General features: G+C 43.9%; 1 protein-coding gene across 1 annotated transcript in view; it reads right to left on the bottom strand.

The window, feature by feature from the left end:
- mrc2 (mannose receptor, C-type 2) overlaps positions 1-13,171 on the bottom strand; it is a 32,307-nt gene extending 19,136 nt beyond the window's left edge. Inside the window, exons 1-9 of the mRNA XM_078284431.1 lie at positions 13,041-13,171; positions 6,855-7,283; positions 3,820-3,993; positions 3,457-3,621; positions 2,426-2,539; positions 1,972-2,115; positions 1,604-1,795; positions 733-887; positions 462-566 (exon numbers count right to left, since the gene is read on the bottom strand). Of these exons, the coding sequence (XP_078140557.1) occupies positions 462-566; positions 733-887; positions 1,604-1,795; positions 1,972-2,115; positions 2,426-2,539; positions 3,457-3,621; positions 3,820-3,993; positions 6,855-7,283; positions 13,041-13,167 (1,605 nt within the window). The 5' untranslated portion in view covers positions 13,168-13,171. The remainder of the gene's footprint in view (positions 1-461; positions 567-732; positions 888-1,603; positions 1,796-1,971; positions 2,116-2,425; positions 2,540-3,456; positions 3,622-3,819; positions 3,994-6,854; positions 7,284-13,040) is intronic.
- Between the last annotated feature and the right edge of the window lie 2,005 nt (positions 13,172-15,176).

Below are 15,176 nucleotides of genomic sequence, written 5' to 3'. Positions count from 1 at the left end.
GCTGAGTGCAACTAGTTCACGTCCGTTCTCTGGGAGTTGTCAAAAGGCATTCTGGGAAATGTAGGAAATCACTAACTGAAGAAGAAGACGAGACAGGTTGAGGGAAAGTGGGTGCGGCAAAAAAGTAAATTACAACACTTCATCACAGAACAACTCCTGGAATGCACTGAACATCACAGACTGATGATATATAACAGTGAGGGAGTATCCGGGGATGGATTTTCCCTTCACTGTGATTGGCTCAACGCTCCAAGTTTTGCTGTTTGGTTACATTTGGTTGACTTCTGCATGCTTTTTCAGCTCTTTGGGGCTTGAACCTCTAATAAAACATCGAAAATATATGAGAGAGGGCAGAGGGGAGAGAGAGAGAGAGAGAGGAGAATTCTACAGAGAAAGACAAATCAGAAAAAAATGACAAAAGGTAGGAGCAAATGCAACGAGCGGAAAAAAACGAGTAATACTTGTTTGCACTCTTTGTGCTGCGGCTTCCCGTCACTCTTTGTCCCTGGTTTCTTACAGATGGACGGCAGAGTCAGGTTACAGGGGCTGTCGTTCCAGCGGCCATCCTGCACATGTGAGCAAGACACAAACAGAGGGAGAGAACACAGCTGTTGAATATAAACAAACGGAGGAGGCTCGCTGACAGTGAGAGTCCGTGGCTGTGAGGAGATTAAGACCGCCAGACTCCGGGGGCGGGGGGAGGTCAGAGAGGGGGGATCAGGGGTCACTCACGGGTCCCCAGATGGTGACGCAATCTTCCTGGGTGTTGCGGAAGTTATTGGGTTCAAACGGGTGCCAGTAGGTGAAGATGACGGGCGTGTGGTCGGTCCACTGGAAGTCCATTTGCATATCAGTGTCGTGGAGCCCGATCCACAGCTCCTCAACGTCTGACGGGAGACACAGATGGGACAGGAGAGTTAGGGAGACAATTGGGGGAAGACAGAAATAGAGTTAAAAATGGGATTAGCGTTCCCACTGTGGCCCTGATGTAAAATTCCATGACTTTTCCATGAGGTTCCACAACTAAGTTGGAGCGCATCCATGACCTAAAAAATGTATTCCTTCCTGGTTTATATGTTGTTTTTCAGCTGAGAAAAGTTCTAAAGGGATGAGCAGTCTAGTTTCCACTACACTTGGGACTGCTGTGGAGAAGTGAGCACATAATATAGATAAACAGCTGAAAACCACCATTTAATGCAGTGAATGTGCAAAACAAGTTGTGAAATCCAAGTTGTTTCTGGCATATTCCTGTAAATTTACAGGAATATGCCAGAAACAATTGTATTTTTCCTGACTTTCCCAGAGGATTTATCAAATTCCCTGACTTTGCCTGTCTGGAATACACTTCCCAGAATTCCCAAGATGTTCCAGAAATTTCATGACCAGTGGGAAACCCTTTACAGCAGACATAGAGCTATAAAAACAATAAAGTTGCAGGAGTCCAACCAAGGTAGAAGCCGCAAGCAGGAAATCACAGAACCAGTGAACTGACATACAAGAGAAAGGTGAAGAAGACGAAGCAGATTTGAGAGGATTTTTCATTTCGTTTCTGGCTCTTGTTCAGAGTGAATGGTTATATATAAAAAAAGCACGACCAAGTCACCTTTCTTCAGGTTGCGAGTGATGAACTCCAGCTCAGGCAGGGTGTGGATGCTGACCAGGCTGGCCTCCATCTTCTGGCAGGTTTTCTGAGCTGTGTCCCAGTCAGTCTTCTCTGAAGCCAGCTTGTAGCAACCGGCCTGGAAAGCCTGCCAACCCACGTCACACTCATACTTCTCATCATTTGCCCACGAGTCTGTGGGGGAACAGAGATGAAAAAAAAAAAAAAAAAAAACACCTCAAATTGGAGCAGGGATTCATTCTGCCAAAACCAACACAAAGAAGTCGAAATGAATGAAATCTGGCTCTGTTGCACGGTTGTTGTTGGTGCATTTTTGTTTAATTTTTAATCTAGTGTGACTACACACTGACCAGTGGTGAAGGGGTCCAGCGTGGCGTTGGGCCTCTTCTTACAGACGTATGGCAGAGCTACAGTACAGTCCCGGTTTTGCCAACGACCCGATGACTCAGTCCTGATCACGGCACAGCTCTCCTCCTCTGCATGGCTTGGCTGGTCTGGAATCGGAGACAGGAGTTAGGAAAGAAGCTCTTCGAGACAGTACTAACGCCGAAGTGCCCTTGACCACGGCACTTAACCCCCTAAATTCTCCAGCGGCCTACAGTAAAACACTGCGGCTGCACTGGGCAGCTGCCAAGTGTGTGTGTGTGTGTGTGTGTGTGTGAGTGTGAAGCAGGGTGTTGCTAAAAATAAGCAAGTGTGCTCAGTCAGCCTTCCTTGGGTAAATAAAGGTTTAAAAAGGATCGCAAATGCAGGCTATAATGCTTACAGAAGACAGGGGAGGTTGTGGTGTTTTTACGGTCTCACCTGGCTCCCAGTTGAGATACTTGAGCGGCGAGGAGTCTGCCCACTGCCAGCCTCCGTTGATGTCCAGGTCATTGAGGCCGATCCACAGAGCAGCGCTGTAGCCAGTCAGTAAGCCTGAAACAGCAGGAAAACACCTGCCTCAGACACTATAAAATATCACTCACTCAAATAAAGGCAAAAAAAAATCCCTTCAAGTTCACCGTTCACAAGACATATAAAATTATGTGATTATTGATGTAAGATTTCAACGGAAGAAATTGAAGATTTTATCCAGGAATACCAAGTTTATGGCTGTATGGTGAAGGGAAGTGAGTGAAAAGTGGTTATGAAGTTAGCTGCTCACTTGTTTTCCTTCGACAGTATGTGATCCAGAAGAGGCAAGGAGTATTAACAACTACACCAGTATTCACCCTACAGATATAGTCTTACCAGGGAAATAGGTCATTATAGAATATATTCTACTGATTCAGGAATTGGATCAGTTCTATGTAGCCTCATGAAAAATGACATGAGACGTCGATTTTTAAGTGTGAATCTGCGAGTTCCTGTTGTTGTTTTTGGCAACGTCTTTGGTGCTCAGCGCTCATTGCTGTGGTGTTTCTGCACTGCACTTCCCAGAGATCACCTGTCAATCAAACAGTGTGTCCAGTACTGTGACGTCTTTTTCCTTCGATTTTCTTGGTACAGTTTGAGTTTCTGTAGGTGGCGCTCTTTTCTTTGTCTGTTCAGCCATGGTGGCTGTCGCTGCTCATGCTAACTACCCAGTTCCTCTTCTGTTTATTCCAAATGAGCCGCTGTTGCTGCTGCTGGAAATGTAAAACGGATTACTTTCTCTGCGCCAGAAGATGCCACGTGACACCAGGTGTTTATAGGTGTCTGTATGTCAAATCACTATTGTGTTACAGTTGGTGACAGAGAGCAGCAAAGTGGACATTTATTTATATTCCAAACACATCAGCGCAACATTCCTCCCTTTTGCCTCAGTATTATGCCTCTGCACGTAGGTGTGCATGTTCGCGCATGGACCTCACCATTGATGTAGGTCTGCTCATGCAGCTTGGTGATGCTTAGCAGGTCTGCCCCCTGCTGCTGGCAGCTGATGCGAGCCTCGCTCCACGACAGCGTAGCCTGGAAGTTGAACTGGTAACAGCTGTCTGTCAGCGGGTCAGTATCCCAGAACGTCTCACAGCCATTGCCTGAGAAGATAAAAAGTCAGTTAGATCAGGGGGAAAAAAGATACTGGAGGAAATAAGAGCAAAGTGGACGGTTGAGTGAAAGGAAATGTGTGGCTCTGAGTCTCTGGCTGCTTCCCTAGTCTCGACAGTATGAGCCGGGAGGTGGTGCTGAGTGGGCGTAAGGACACGGAGTCACGAACATGCGAAGCGGTGACTCACTCTTGACGGGACAGAAGCCCCAACGCTCGTCCTTGCCGTAGTCGTAGGTGGTGGCGCACCACAGGTGACCGTCCTCGCGCCCGATGCTGGTGCAGCTGTGGAACCACTGGCCGTCGTACAGGAAGGGCAGGTAGCAGGGCCGGCCGTGAGAGTTCCCCTGGATGGTGTAGATCTCTGGGGGGGGCAAACGGCGGAGAGGAGAGAGGCTTTAAGTCCCAGCATGCAGCAGTGAATGCGGGCCTCGCTAGAGCCGTCTGAAGTTAACGCTGTGAACTTTCCTGAACTGAAATACCGTATCTGTTTTCTCAGTGACTTGTATAATCAAACACATCGTGAAAACAGAGGATGATGTTACAGTTATAATAGTAAACCGGTCAAACAGTGGACTTTTCTGGTCAGCAGAAGGTATTTTCACAAAAGACCAGGAGAAGTAAACAACAAATGAAAATAATCAAGTCATCGGAAAAAAATAGCTCTTATGAAATCTCTTAAAAACAACTCCCTCATTATGAAATGACACAAGTAACAGCTATAAATTTACAAAAAAAAAGACCAAAATGATTAGGTTTCTATTCCAAAGCAAGATCTTTGAGAGATCACAAGTAAAAGTAAGTAAAACGTAAGTTATCTAACCAAGTTAATCTGATTGCTGCAGTTTGACAAAATGCCCAGAGGTTGCCACTATATTCTCTGCATTCCACCAGTACAGTAGGGTGTGAAGAAAAGGGCAAAAGAGAGAAGGAAAGAGAGAGAGAGAGAGAGAGGGAGAGAGAGAGACAGAGACAGAGACAGCGAGAGAGAGAGAGAGAGAGAGAGAGAGAGAGAGAGAGAGAGAGAGAGAGAGAGAGAGGGAGAGAGCGAGACTGGATCTGTAATGTTACCAAAACACTCCAGCCCTATGGAAAGTAGGGCAGACATGTTAAAGGAGGGAGGAAAGTTTTCTAAAGCTCCCTCCCTGTCTTCCCTCTCTGCTCCACCACTGGCTGGCTGGCTGGCTGAAGTGGAGCGGCTCCATGGCTGACTAATGTCAGAGGCATTCCTCTCCAGCAGCGTGTTGACTTCACAAAGAAACTTGTGAGGATCGGCGCTTTAAAGTTAAAAATGTCAATGCACCCGTTCCCCGGCCACAAAAAAGTAAAGGAAACTTAGGAGAGGAAGGATAAAGAATAAAGCAAAGGGAGATTTTCTGGTCTTAAGTTTATGGTAGATCTGGTTTTAATTGCAGTCAAGCAGAGCCTGTTAACTAGAGACTCCTACGGATGACTGAGCCCTGCAGTGCCGTTTGTCAATGAACAAACCTGACATTTGATATTGGTCTGAATGGTACTAACAGTGGAAGTGAGGCTTAGCTGCGAACCACCACGGTTAGACTTTATGCGAGAGTGAAAACTAGATATAAATACAAATATACTTGAGGGCAAGGACACTTTGCCTGTTTACTTCAGTTTACAAACACCGGCAATGTTTTCCTTTCCTGCTTCCTGGCAGGCAGCCCGCTGTCCTCAAAGATGCCCTGGAAGCAACAATTTGGTGCATCCATCTGAGCAGATACAGCTGTGGCATCCATAACAGAAAGACCATCTGCCTCACTGAGCCAACACAAAGTACAGGGAAGGAATATGAATGGATCACTGCATCACTGAGTGACTACAGGTGAACTACAATGGTTGGTTTTCTTTCCTCATGTTTTCTTCTCTCTTTCTACTTTTTATTTTTTTAATCACTCTCTTCACTGAGCATGGACTTCCCTTAATTGAACAAAATGCCCCTTCCGATCTAAATTTATTATTTTATTTTAGGCATTTTCCGAATAGTTAATAAATTGTAGCGATACGAGCGAAAGTATTTGAGCAACTGCAAAACACAAATGAATTGTTTGCACAGTGCTTTGCCCCTTTCTCTGTCCTTCTCACATGTGGACGTCGTTGACTATTGCTAGCTAGTTTGATGCTGCTGCTAATATTGACTTTCTCAGCCCAGTAGCCCAGATTCTCTCGTTTGCAAACATTATTTTTTCATTTGACATATTATATAGAGAGTGGCTGCAAGACGCCCTCGAAAGCAAGAAGCGCGAAAGTAAAAGAGAAAGTAAAGCAGAAGGCAGCTATGGGACTCAAGACAACAGGGGAGAGGCAGACTGGGGAGTCAGACGGTGGCAGGGCAGCTAACTTACCTTCATCATGCAAGGAAAAAAACAGATTTAGTGACTTTATCTTAAAATCTATTCAATGAAGATTGTTACATTTTGTTTAGAGTCTTCAGCTTGTACTATTATGATAGAAATATAATAAGATAATTGAGTATTCATCACTAAGATATATATATATTTTTTTTTAATTTATTTTATTTAATATTTAGCACAGGCAGACAGAAATGCAGAGAGATGAGGGGGAGAAAGAAGAGGACAGTGAGACAGAAAGACAAGAGATGGAAGCAAATATAACAGATGAGTAAAGTAAAGAGATAGGCTGTAACAACACCGCATTGCTGCACTCCTAAAACAAAGATTCTTCCACAGACTGTTTGACACTGTAGACGCCCCTTTTTTCATTTGAGCACCTGCCCCTGAAGAACTCTCTGCACGTCCCTGGACTTGAACACGTACCAGTTGACATTTAATGTCCATTTGACTGTGGACTGTGGATTGTGTATCATGTTTAACTTAAATTGAAGGATTACATGGTCTTCTAAAGGTTGAGAAAGTTCTACAACCCCTTGTTAGTTATGAAACCCTTTAAAACCCCAATGGATAAATTCAGAAATGCATGATGATCAATCTAAAAACAAGGCTGTTTTTCATAGTTCCTGACAAGTTGACATTTGGTAGATACAATGTTTTCACCCGTCAGCAGAGATATGTATGTTGTTTAACTCAGGGTTATTAATAAAAAATGAAGGAATTTCAAAGGGAATCTAATAGTAAAGTTATCTGGAAGTATATAATGGGAGTTTGGAGAGATTCCAGGTCATACACAGATACAGACCCACCACCAAAATGCTTAGTGATGGAATAAATTCGTCTTGATTACACTTACCACGGTATGTTCTGGAGCACAGGTCCTGCTCGTCGCCGTACAGCCTCCACTGCAGCCCCTCTGCTGGCGGCTTGACAACGGGGGAGAGTGAGGAGGCGTTACCGGAGGCCGGCGGGGCGGGCGAGGGCAGGTAGTTGTTGAGGCTCTCCAGCACCTGGCCACAGTACCAGATCCAGCGCACTCTGGGAGGCTCGCGGTCGCAGGTGTACACCCCCAGCGGAGACTTGTCCCCTCTGGAGCTGGAGTTGTCTGTGGTCAGGCCCAGGCACAGCGAGGAGCCCAGGTTGAAGAGGCGACCCCGGGTCACCCACTTCCAGCGCTGGCCGTCTCCCTCGCAGGAGGCCGACAGGAAGAGGGAGTGATCCCGCACCCCCAGGCACCCCTGGGCCCCCTCATGGAAGAAAGCAAACACGTCAGAGTCCAGCGGCGCTGTGCAGAGAGAGGGGAACAATGGCATCAGTCGATACTGCTGATGAAAACAGGATTCCATATTAGCGGCTAATGTGGAGAGAGAACAGACCAGGGACCCAATCAATATCACCATTAATGGATTTACTGCTGGGTGAGAGCAGGCTTATCAGTTTGATTTGGAGCCTCTGATCTCCCTGCATTAGTACACTTCAATGGTAATAATCCTCTGTGAAATCATTCATAACAAAAACAAGTAAAAGTAATTCATTTCAGCCTTCGGCCTCCCTTCAGAAACGCCTATAAGCCCATACACACGTATGTTATGGGGGTCTAGGCAGTAAGTAATTTCAGAGATATTGTGCAATGAACTGTGAAAAGTGGTTGCACATGTTTGTTCGTGTGGCCGTTAATGCAAGGTTAGCAATCACAGTCGAATTATTTCCCCATGCACCGAGTCTCAGGAATTCACCCCATTCCCGAAGTTTGACCTGGAATGGCCTCCCGCCTCTTTCCCTGCAGTTTGTGTTCTATATTTGAGCCGGTTTGACTGCGGAGAGAGCGAGAGAGAGCAGCCGCTGGAGGATTTGAGGGACGACAACTACATAAGGATCTTTATCATGAGAAACTGTAGAGTGACCCTCTGGTGAGGAAGCGCCTTGCCTGATACCGCTGAATATTTTAACAGTTCCTGATTAAATTAATTAGATGAAACTTTAATGATCCTCAGGGGTGAATTGGGTAAATCTAGAGACCCTATAGCTGGTTTCAGTCCGCAGCTGGAGGGAGACTTCACACTACTGTAGATTGATTCATTTGGTAGGTCTTACTTCAATATGCTGCGGTGTGATTCTCTGTGGAGCCATAGCTGCCTGCAAGGTGTTACCCACAAAGCCTTGCAGTATTCTCATATACACTTCCACCGTGCTGTATTAACCAAAATAAATAAAACATTAGCAAAATGATGACTGAGTGAAAAAAATTGTTGAACTTAACACATTCAGAATAGTGGCTGAACTCCAGCCACAGTGACTGGAATTTCAGGAACAAAACCCAACAACCTTTTCCAAAAAAAAAAAAATGTGGTTTTCTCTCATTCCTGTTTTTCTTTAGTTTTTTTTTCCTCCTTGAAGGGATTGGAGATGGGGAAGCTAGATGCCAGGCGATCTGGGACTGAATATACTGGTGTGTGTGTGTGTGTGTGTGTGTGTGTGTGTGTGTGTGTGAGGGACAGAGAAAGAAAGACAAGTAGGGAGTGCAGCAGTGACTCTAAATTGAGAAAATCCCCAAAATAAACAGAGGTCCCTCCTCTCAGACCTGGGATCCAGAGGAGAGAAAGTGAGACCCTCAGCATTCCTACTCCGCGGGCTCCTGCGAGGGGCCAGGAAGCGGGGAAGGTGGGAAAGATCACTGGGTATTTGGTTGAAAAACACGGCTCTCGTATGGGGGGGGGTACTTCAGTCCACTCAGACGGCGGCCCGCTGGAGCTACAGTCCCACGTTGTGCATCAGCTACAGCGCTCAGAACCCCTCCCTCGCTGCTTTTACGGACACTGAGACAATGGAGTCTCGTCGAGAGCTCGAGAAAATCCCTGTAATCTGGAGCAGACGATCGACACGTCCCTCTTCTCGCACTCTGTGGTCGGGTTCTTGAGGACCAGCGTCAGCTTGTGGGTCGGTAGCTTTCCCCCAAAGTCTGCAAATGCAGTTACAGAACACAATGGCTGAGCGGCTCGGCAGAACTCTTGAGAGCGCCGGGTGGCAGAGCTTTGAACAGTGTAATCAGATATAATTACCACCCTGCTCTGCTACGAAGCCACCCATCTCTGTAGCACCCTGTTGTTAGGCTTGTTTACTGTCAGCTAATTGTCACACACTAAAGATTCAAATCAGAAGAAGTTTTCGTTTTGCCTGCCAGTGATAGGCTTGTGGAAAAATCTTTAAATCCCATCATGGAAGTAAAAAAAAGTTTAAAAAAAAAACAGCACCAGGGTCCAAGTAGCAGGAAGCATCTCAATGGCTTCTGTGACAAGACTGTCTTTCCATGAGGCCGTTGTTCCAGTCACTCCTATTAGAGCAACATAATCCAGAGCAGGCTGAAATTAAAAACGGCTTGCGAAGACCTGTTTCTGTGGAAACTCACTGTCTGGTGTATCCATCCAGTCAAGTGTCAAGGGACGAAAACGATCAGAGGGTTGAATCCAAAGAAGTCTGTGTCCCGATTGATTTCTGTCACATTTAGTATTTCTCAATTCAGTGACTTCCCAGGTTTTCGTCATCTGCACCCAACTATTTCAACATTTTCCAAAAGTAGCCTATACAGTTTTATATCAAACCCTTGAAGACTTGTCCTCACTTCTCTGTTGTTAAGTAATTACCCCTGCTACGCAATTACAGTAGGATTTATGCCACAGAAATCAATAAAACGTATGAAAAAAAGTTGATATACTAGACTTCTCTTAGCTCAGATTCAATTCATCACAAATAAAAGCCATGTTACACTTGATTTACTAGTATATTACACAATGCTGACTTTGTTTTAGGAATACACAGCAGTTTGGTAACAAGGCTTAATGCTATTAAATCAGTCTGATGCCATTTTGTCATTTGCATGATGAGAATCAAAGCCATTTCAAAAATGGCCACAGAAATCCTTTTAAGTCAGAATCAAGCCAGTAAAATCAATTACATCATGCTGTGAATTCACCCAGCATGTGAATTATGCTCATATAGGTTCAGCACTAATGTGATGCAATGTCACAATATATCCTGGCAAATGCCTTTGAACCTCCAGACAACCTGAAACTGAAGTTGCACAGACCAAGAAGTAACACCAACAGAAGATTTAATTCCAGTCTGGAGGGGATATGACTCGATGTTTGATCTGGGAAAACTCTCGGGGAAATCAGAGAGAGTGCAGAATTCCAGATTAACTTTAAGCCATTGAGCCCTGTGAAAGCTAAGCCACAACAGCTCCCCCGCTGTGATCTCATCCACTCTTACCCCCTCTCCTCTGCCCTGTCACCCCTTCTCGGCTCTGAAGCCAGTTTCCTGCCGAAAGAGAGAGGCTTAAACCTGCGGCCAAGAACAACCGGCAACACGAGCCAAGAGAGGCAGATCTTCCCAGAATCTCCACCTCCTTAATCAGGTCAGCTTCTGGACCAGGTTTCCCTGAGAGTGGGCGTTGGGTGCGGACACTAACGGGATGGAGGACAGTACTTTGGATCGTGGGTGACTAACCAATACTGGGTGCTATTTGGCTTGAGATATTCACATTTCAGCCAACTCTTCAATATCGGCGTGGGTCACTGCTAATCGTGACTCACTGCTGCTTCCAGATCAGAACTGGAGATGAGATAGGCAACACGCTGCTTTGTCTACTCATGTTAAATTCAAAAATCTAGACTGCAGATACGAGCTAAACAGGCAAAAGACTTTTCCCGGGAACCTTTTTTCGTATTTTGACAGATGTTCGAGATAAAAAAAGAAAGAAAACGAGGCCTTTAACTGGTCAGTGTTATAAAACGGCAACCAACAAATAGGCAGGAAATTCCAGCCTGTTGTGTTTGTTTCTTTGGTGTTTTATGGTGGTCTGGCCTCCGAGGCAGCCAGACCTGCCGTATGGGAGCAGGGGAGAAGGGAGAAGGGAGAGAGCGGATGGGATATCTGAGAGAAGTGCATATTTGCATTTTGCAGCCACAGTCAGAAACACACTCAGCTCGAACCTCTGTGAAACTGCGTATCTCATTTACAAACCAGAGAGTGTGTGAGAGTGGGGAGAGAGAGAGGGAAGAGAGAGAGGGAGAGCGAGAGAGAGAGAGAGAGAGAAAGACAACTGCGCACTGTCAATAGTTTCCATGACTCCCACACTTCTGCACAGTATAATGGTGGTTATAGTTCAACGCTGTCTACATTTTACTGGTAAATTATAAAAATTTTGAAACTTACTGAGATGAGAGTTACTTCCAATTCAGCTGTTAAAGGGGAATACCACTCAATTCAACATTTCAAATGTTATTCTAATGAGCAGGCTATTCTGTGTGACATTTACAAACTGCTCCCTTCCAAAGCTGAACACAAGAGAAGCAAGATTCACTGCAGAGCCGGAGCTGAGTCCATTGACGCTGAATGGGAGACTTGCTTTGTAAACTCATACAATGTTTGCCTGAACTTTTACACCCAAATAAGCTTTGTGGTACTGCAGTGCTGCCAGTCATCATGAACCAGACAAGAAAGTACTCTTAAGCCATATAAATCCTCCTGTGTACATTTTTCCATCTTTCCTTAATCTTTCTCTGCAATGATGGAATGATTACTGTGACAATGCATGTTAGGGGGCGTTCTGATTGGGTTAAACAGAGGTGAATGAATGCAAAACAGACTAAAGTGTCCCAGGTCAAAGAATAGATGCTTTCCAAATGTTAAAACTCCATTTTCCCCATTGCTTCTTATCCAGTTTGGCAAAAGCTGACCATTCAAATCACCGATGGATCCCTCAACTTCAGCAGCATGACAATGTGTTGGCAGTCGTTTACTAGTCTTTTAAAATCTAGAAACCTTGTCAAGAAGCAGTTCCAGATTATTTTAGCTGCGTCTCTGGCAATTTGTGATATTGACAGGGATGAAATGAAAACTTCATGAGGTAAATTCATAGGAGAAATCATTCTAAGTAGTATCAGACTGATGGAAAATAGGAGGATTGGGTTTTTTAAGGGGGAAAAAAAGCATAAATTAATGCTTTGCTGAAAATATAATTGATTTAGTGGCTGTTTGCCTTATGATGATCACAGACTAGAGTGATAGTTTACCCAGATTTGATTTACCACTTCATCACACTATACTGTATATTCCTTCTGACCCAATTTCTGTGCCAACAGAGTTTCGCAAAAGAAAAAAACACATCAACTGTGATTTCATTATTTAACTCCTATTGCAACTCGCTTCCCTTTATTCACTCCAGTGGTGAAGCAAAAGGTCACTGTCAGATAAATACAGAAGTGAGTAAACTATGAAAACTGTCAACAGGCATCACATCCACCAATATGACCAAAAATCTAACTATATTCTCCAAAAAACAACATGTATATATCTTCTTTTCATTCAGTTTAACACTACTTACTTTGAATTTACCTCATAAATGTTTGGTCAACCAAAATACTTAGTCACACTAAACACTCTTCCCCAAATTAAAAGGTGGGCAAGGCTGAGTTTTAGGTGGGTTTACCCTCCGCTACATCCCATAATATCCAGTGGTCAATGTAGATGGTGTGGACCGGACTGCACGAGCTAATTGCAGCCTATAACAGGATGTAAAGGTCACATCTGCCCGCAGGGTGCCAAATGCAGCGTCAGTCCACACCAGTTTTACAATGTAGGCTAACAAAAAAACATCCGGCACTAAAAATAGAAAAAAGAAAGAAGCCTATGGATGAGTTGCCTTTGCAGACTTTAGAAAACTTTGTGCATAAATAGAAATCACAATAGGAAAAGTCGCCGTGCAGCAGACCCTTCCCCCCTCCTCCCCTTCCCTCCACATCTGGTTCCACTCACTATTCGGACTTTTTGGTTCGTGGCATACCGAGGCATCAAATCCAGCACAAAAAAAAAACCCAAAACAGATACGTCAAAAATACCTTTCAGCATCAATTTGCCAATGCCAACTCTGACTGAAAAAGTCGCTATTAAAACATAAGCATCCAAATTAGGTTCAGGCTCTGGCCGGTTTTCGAGTTTACATGAATGAAAATGCAGCGAGAGTTTGGTATTTTTTTTTCCTCACCCGCAACGCTCCTCTTCAGTTCCAGACTAAAGATGAATAAATATAAAGTGCATTTGTAAAATAAATGTTGGCGATTTGTCCATGTTCTCCTTGAATCCCAGTTTCGGTGGCGGTCGTTGTCCTGCATGCTCACAACTGCAACACACACACATACAAAACAACAAAAAAACAAAAAGCTGTGAGCCCGGAGCTGCAACAGCCGACAGAGTGTTTTATTTTCGGGACGGATAAATGCAGAGTTGGGCTGCGAGTTTGACCACTAGAGCTCCGTCTGTCTCCCACTGAGTCAGATGAGAGCGAAATGAATGGAGCAGCGTCAACACACTGTCTGTCTGTCTGAGTGTCTGTCTGTCTGTCTGTCTGACTGACTGACTGACTGTGTGGCGTCAGTGTTTGTAGTCCACTTCAATGGTTCCCAAACTGGGGTCCGGGGACCTCCAGGGGCCCCCAAGAGAATTCCCCCCCCCCCCCAACTAAAATGAGGATTAGTTGAGTTTCACACTTATTTCATTCATTAGAAGTTGGGTTAGTGAGAGAATATATATGGATGATTATTCTCCACTCTGGTATATTCATTCCTACAGTATATAGAGAAGGAAATCTTCTCAGATGGGGAAACCTGGGACAAAACCTTTATTTCATTCTTTTTAAAAAAATTTTTTTTTTTAAACTGTGATTTCACAAAACTTGATGATGCATGATTGCATCATTTTTTTTAAAAATTTACAACATAACATGGGAAAGATTCATACTTTTAAAGAGATTAAGATTCAGAAAATGTATATTCTAAATGCAGTTATGCCATTTTTTTTTTGCACCAAATTTAATCCAGGGTTTTAACTTGCAGTCTTTTGGATTTCCCCCTTTATTTGTGTTTGTGATTCCAAATCTGTTCTTATGACCATCTGATAAAGCTCAAGAAGAAGTGCTTTCCATTAAAATATAAATACTCAAAATGTCACTTACGCCCCTATTGCACCAAACCCTCGAAAAAGGTCGTTGTCAGGTAAAGGTGGGTAACCTTTGACCTCCAGCCGGTGAACGTCATAAGGCGTCACAACCATCATTAAAAAGTTAGATTCTCAGAAAAGCATTTACTCCTGCTTTTCTTCCCCTACAAAAACTCTATCCTTGCGTAACTTTTATCAGTTTATTTCTTCACGGTGTAAAGTTCCACTGCAGCAATGTTGACATCTGCTCTGATGTTAGACCATATGCATAAACCCACAGCTGAGCCAAGTATGTCAGAAACCCAAAGAGGTCAGTATGGCCGACCCATCAAGAGTCCAAACTTGGTGACGCGCAATTACCCCAACCAAAAAATCCCTATAATATTCATATAATATTCCAATAAGGGCTTGTGGTCAGCTCCTAAATAGAGTTTTTATAGTGACCTTATCATACTTTTTGGTATTTTTTATGGTATCACTATAATTTTGGGGACTTGTAGGTCACTCATGATATTATCTAGTATCCTAAATATTTATTGCATGTTTGCTATAGGTCTTTTTCATAAGGACAAATTAAATCAAGACAAAAACTGGATGTCTGAACTCCTTGATAGACATGTATGTGTAAAGTGAGAGCTTCTTGGCATCTACACAGATAAAGAATGCAAAAATGAATGTTTGAGGTCTGTTGCTACATTATGCGGTCCAATTCTAAAATGTTCAATTTATTGCCCTTCATACATAGTTTCACATGCACGCAACTTTGTGTGCTTACAGTAGAATGATGAAACTATGTCTGATCTTATAAGACGTGCCACTACAAGTGAGCTTAATGGAACATAATGAATGTCAGCGTTTAAATGTTTGTATTAGTGAACGTTTTACTGTCGTCGTTCATCTCCTGAAAGAGGGAAGCTTGTGGTGATGAAGATGAAATGTAATCTGTAATGGAAATGAATGGGGAAAAGAAAGGAAATGGGAACGAGGCAGCACCTAGGATGATTTTCTAATTTTCTGACTGCTGGCACAGCAACAGCATTGTACTAGCCCGCAAAGTCGGCTTCCTATTCATTGTTTATGGAGCAGCGCCAGGCAATGTGGCATCAGTTCCCTGGCTCCTAATTTGAGGGGAGTTGTTCATGCAAATACTGATTTATCTAAGAATAACAGATTTGAATACAGAAAA

This window comes from Centroberyx gerrardi, chromosome 7 (genome assembly GCF_048128805.1).
Source record: "Centroberyx gerrardi isolate f3 chromosome 7, fCenGer3.hap1.cur.20231027, whole genome shotgun sequence".
Taxonomy (NCBI): domain Eukaryota; kingdom Metazoa; phylum Chordata; class Actinopteri; order Beryciformes; family Berycidae; genus Centroberyx; species Centroberyx gerrardi.
Note: the sequence above shows the minus strand (reverse complement) of the source record. Positions and strands in the feature narration are given on the sequence as shown.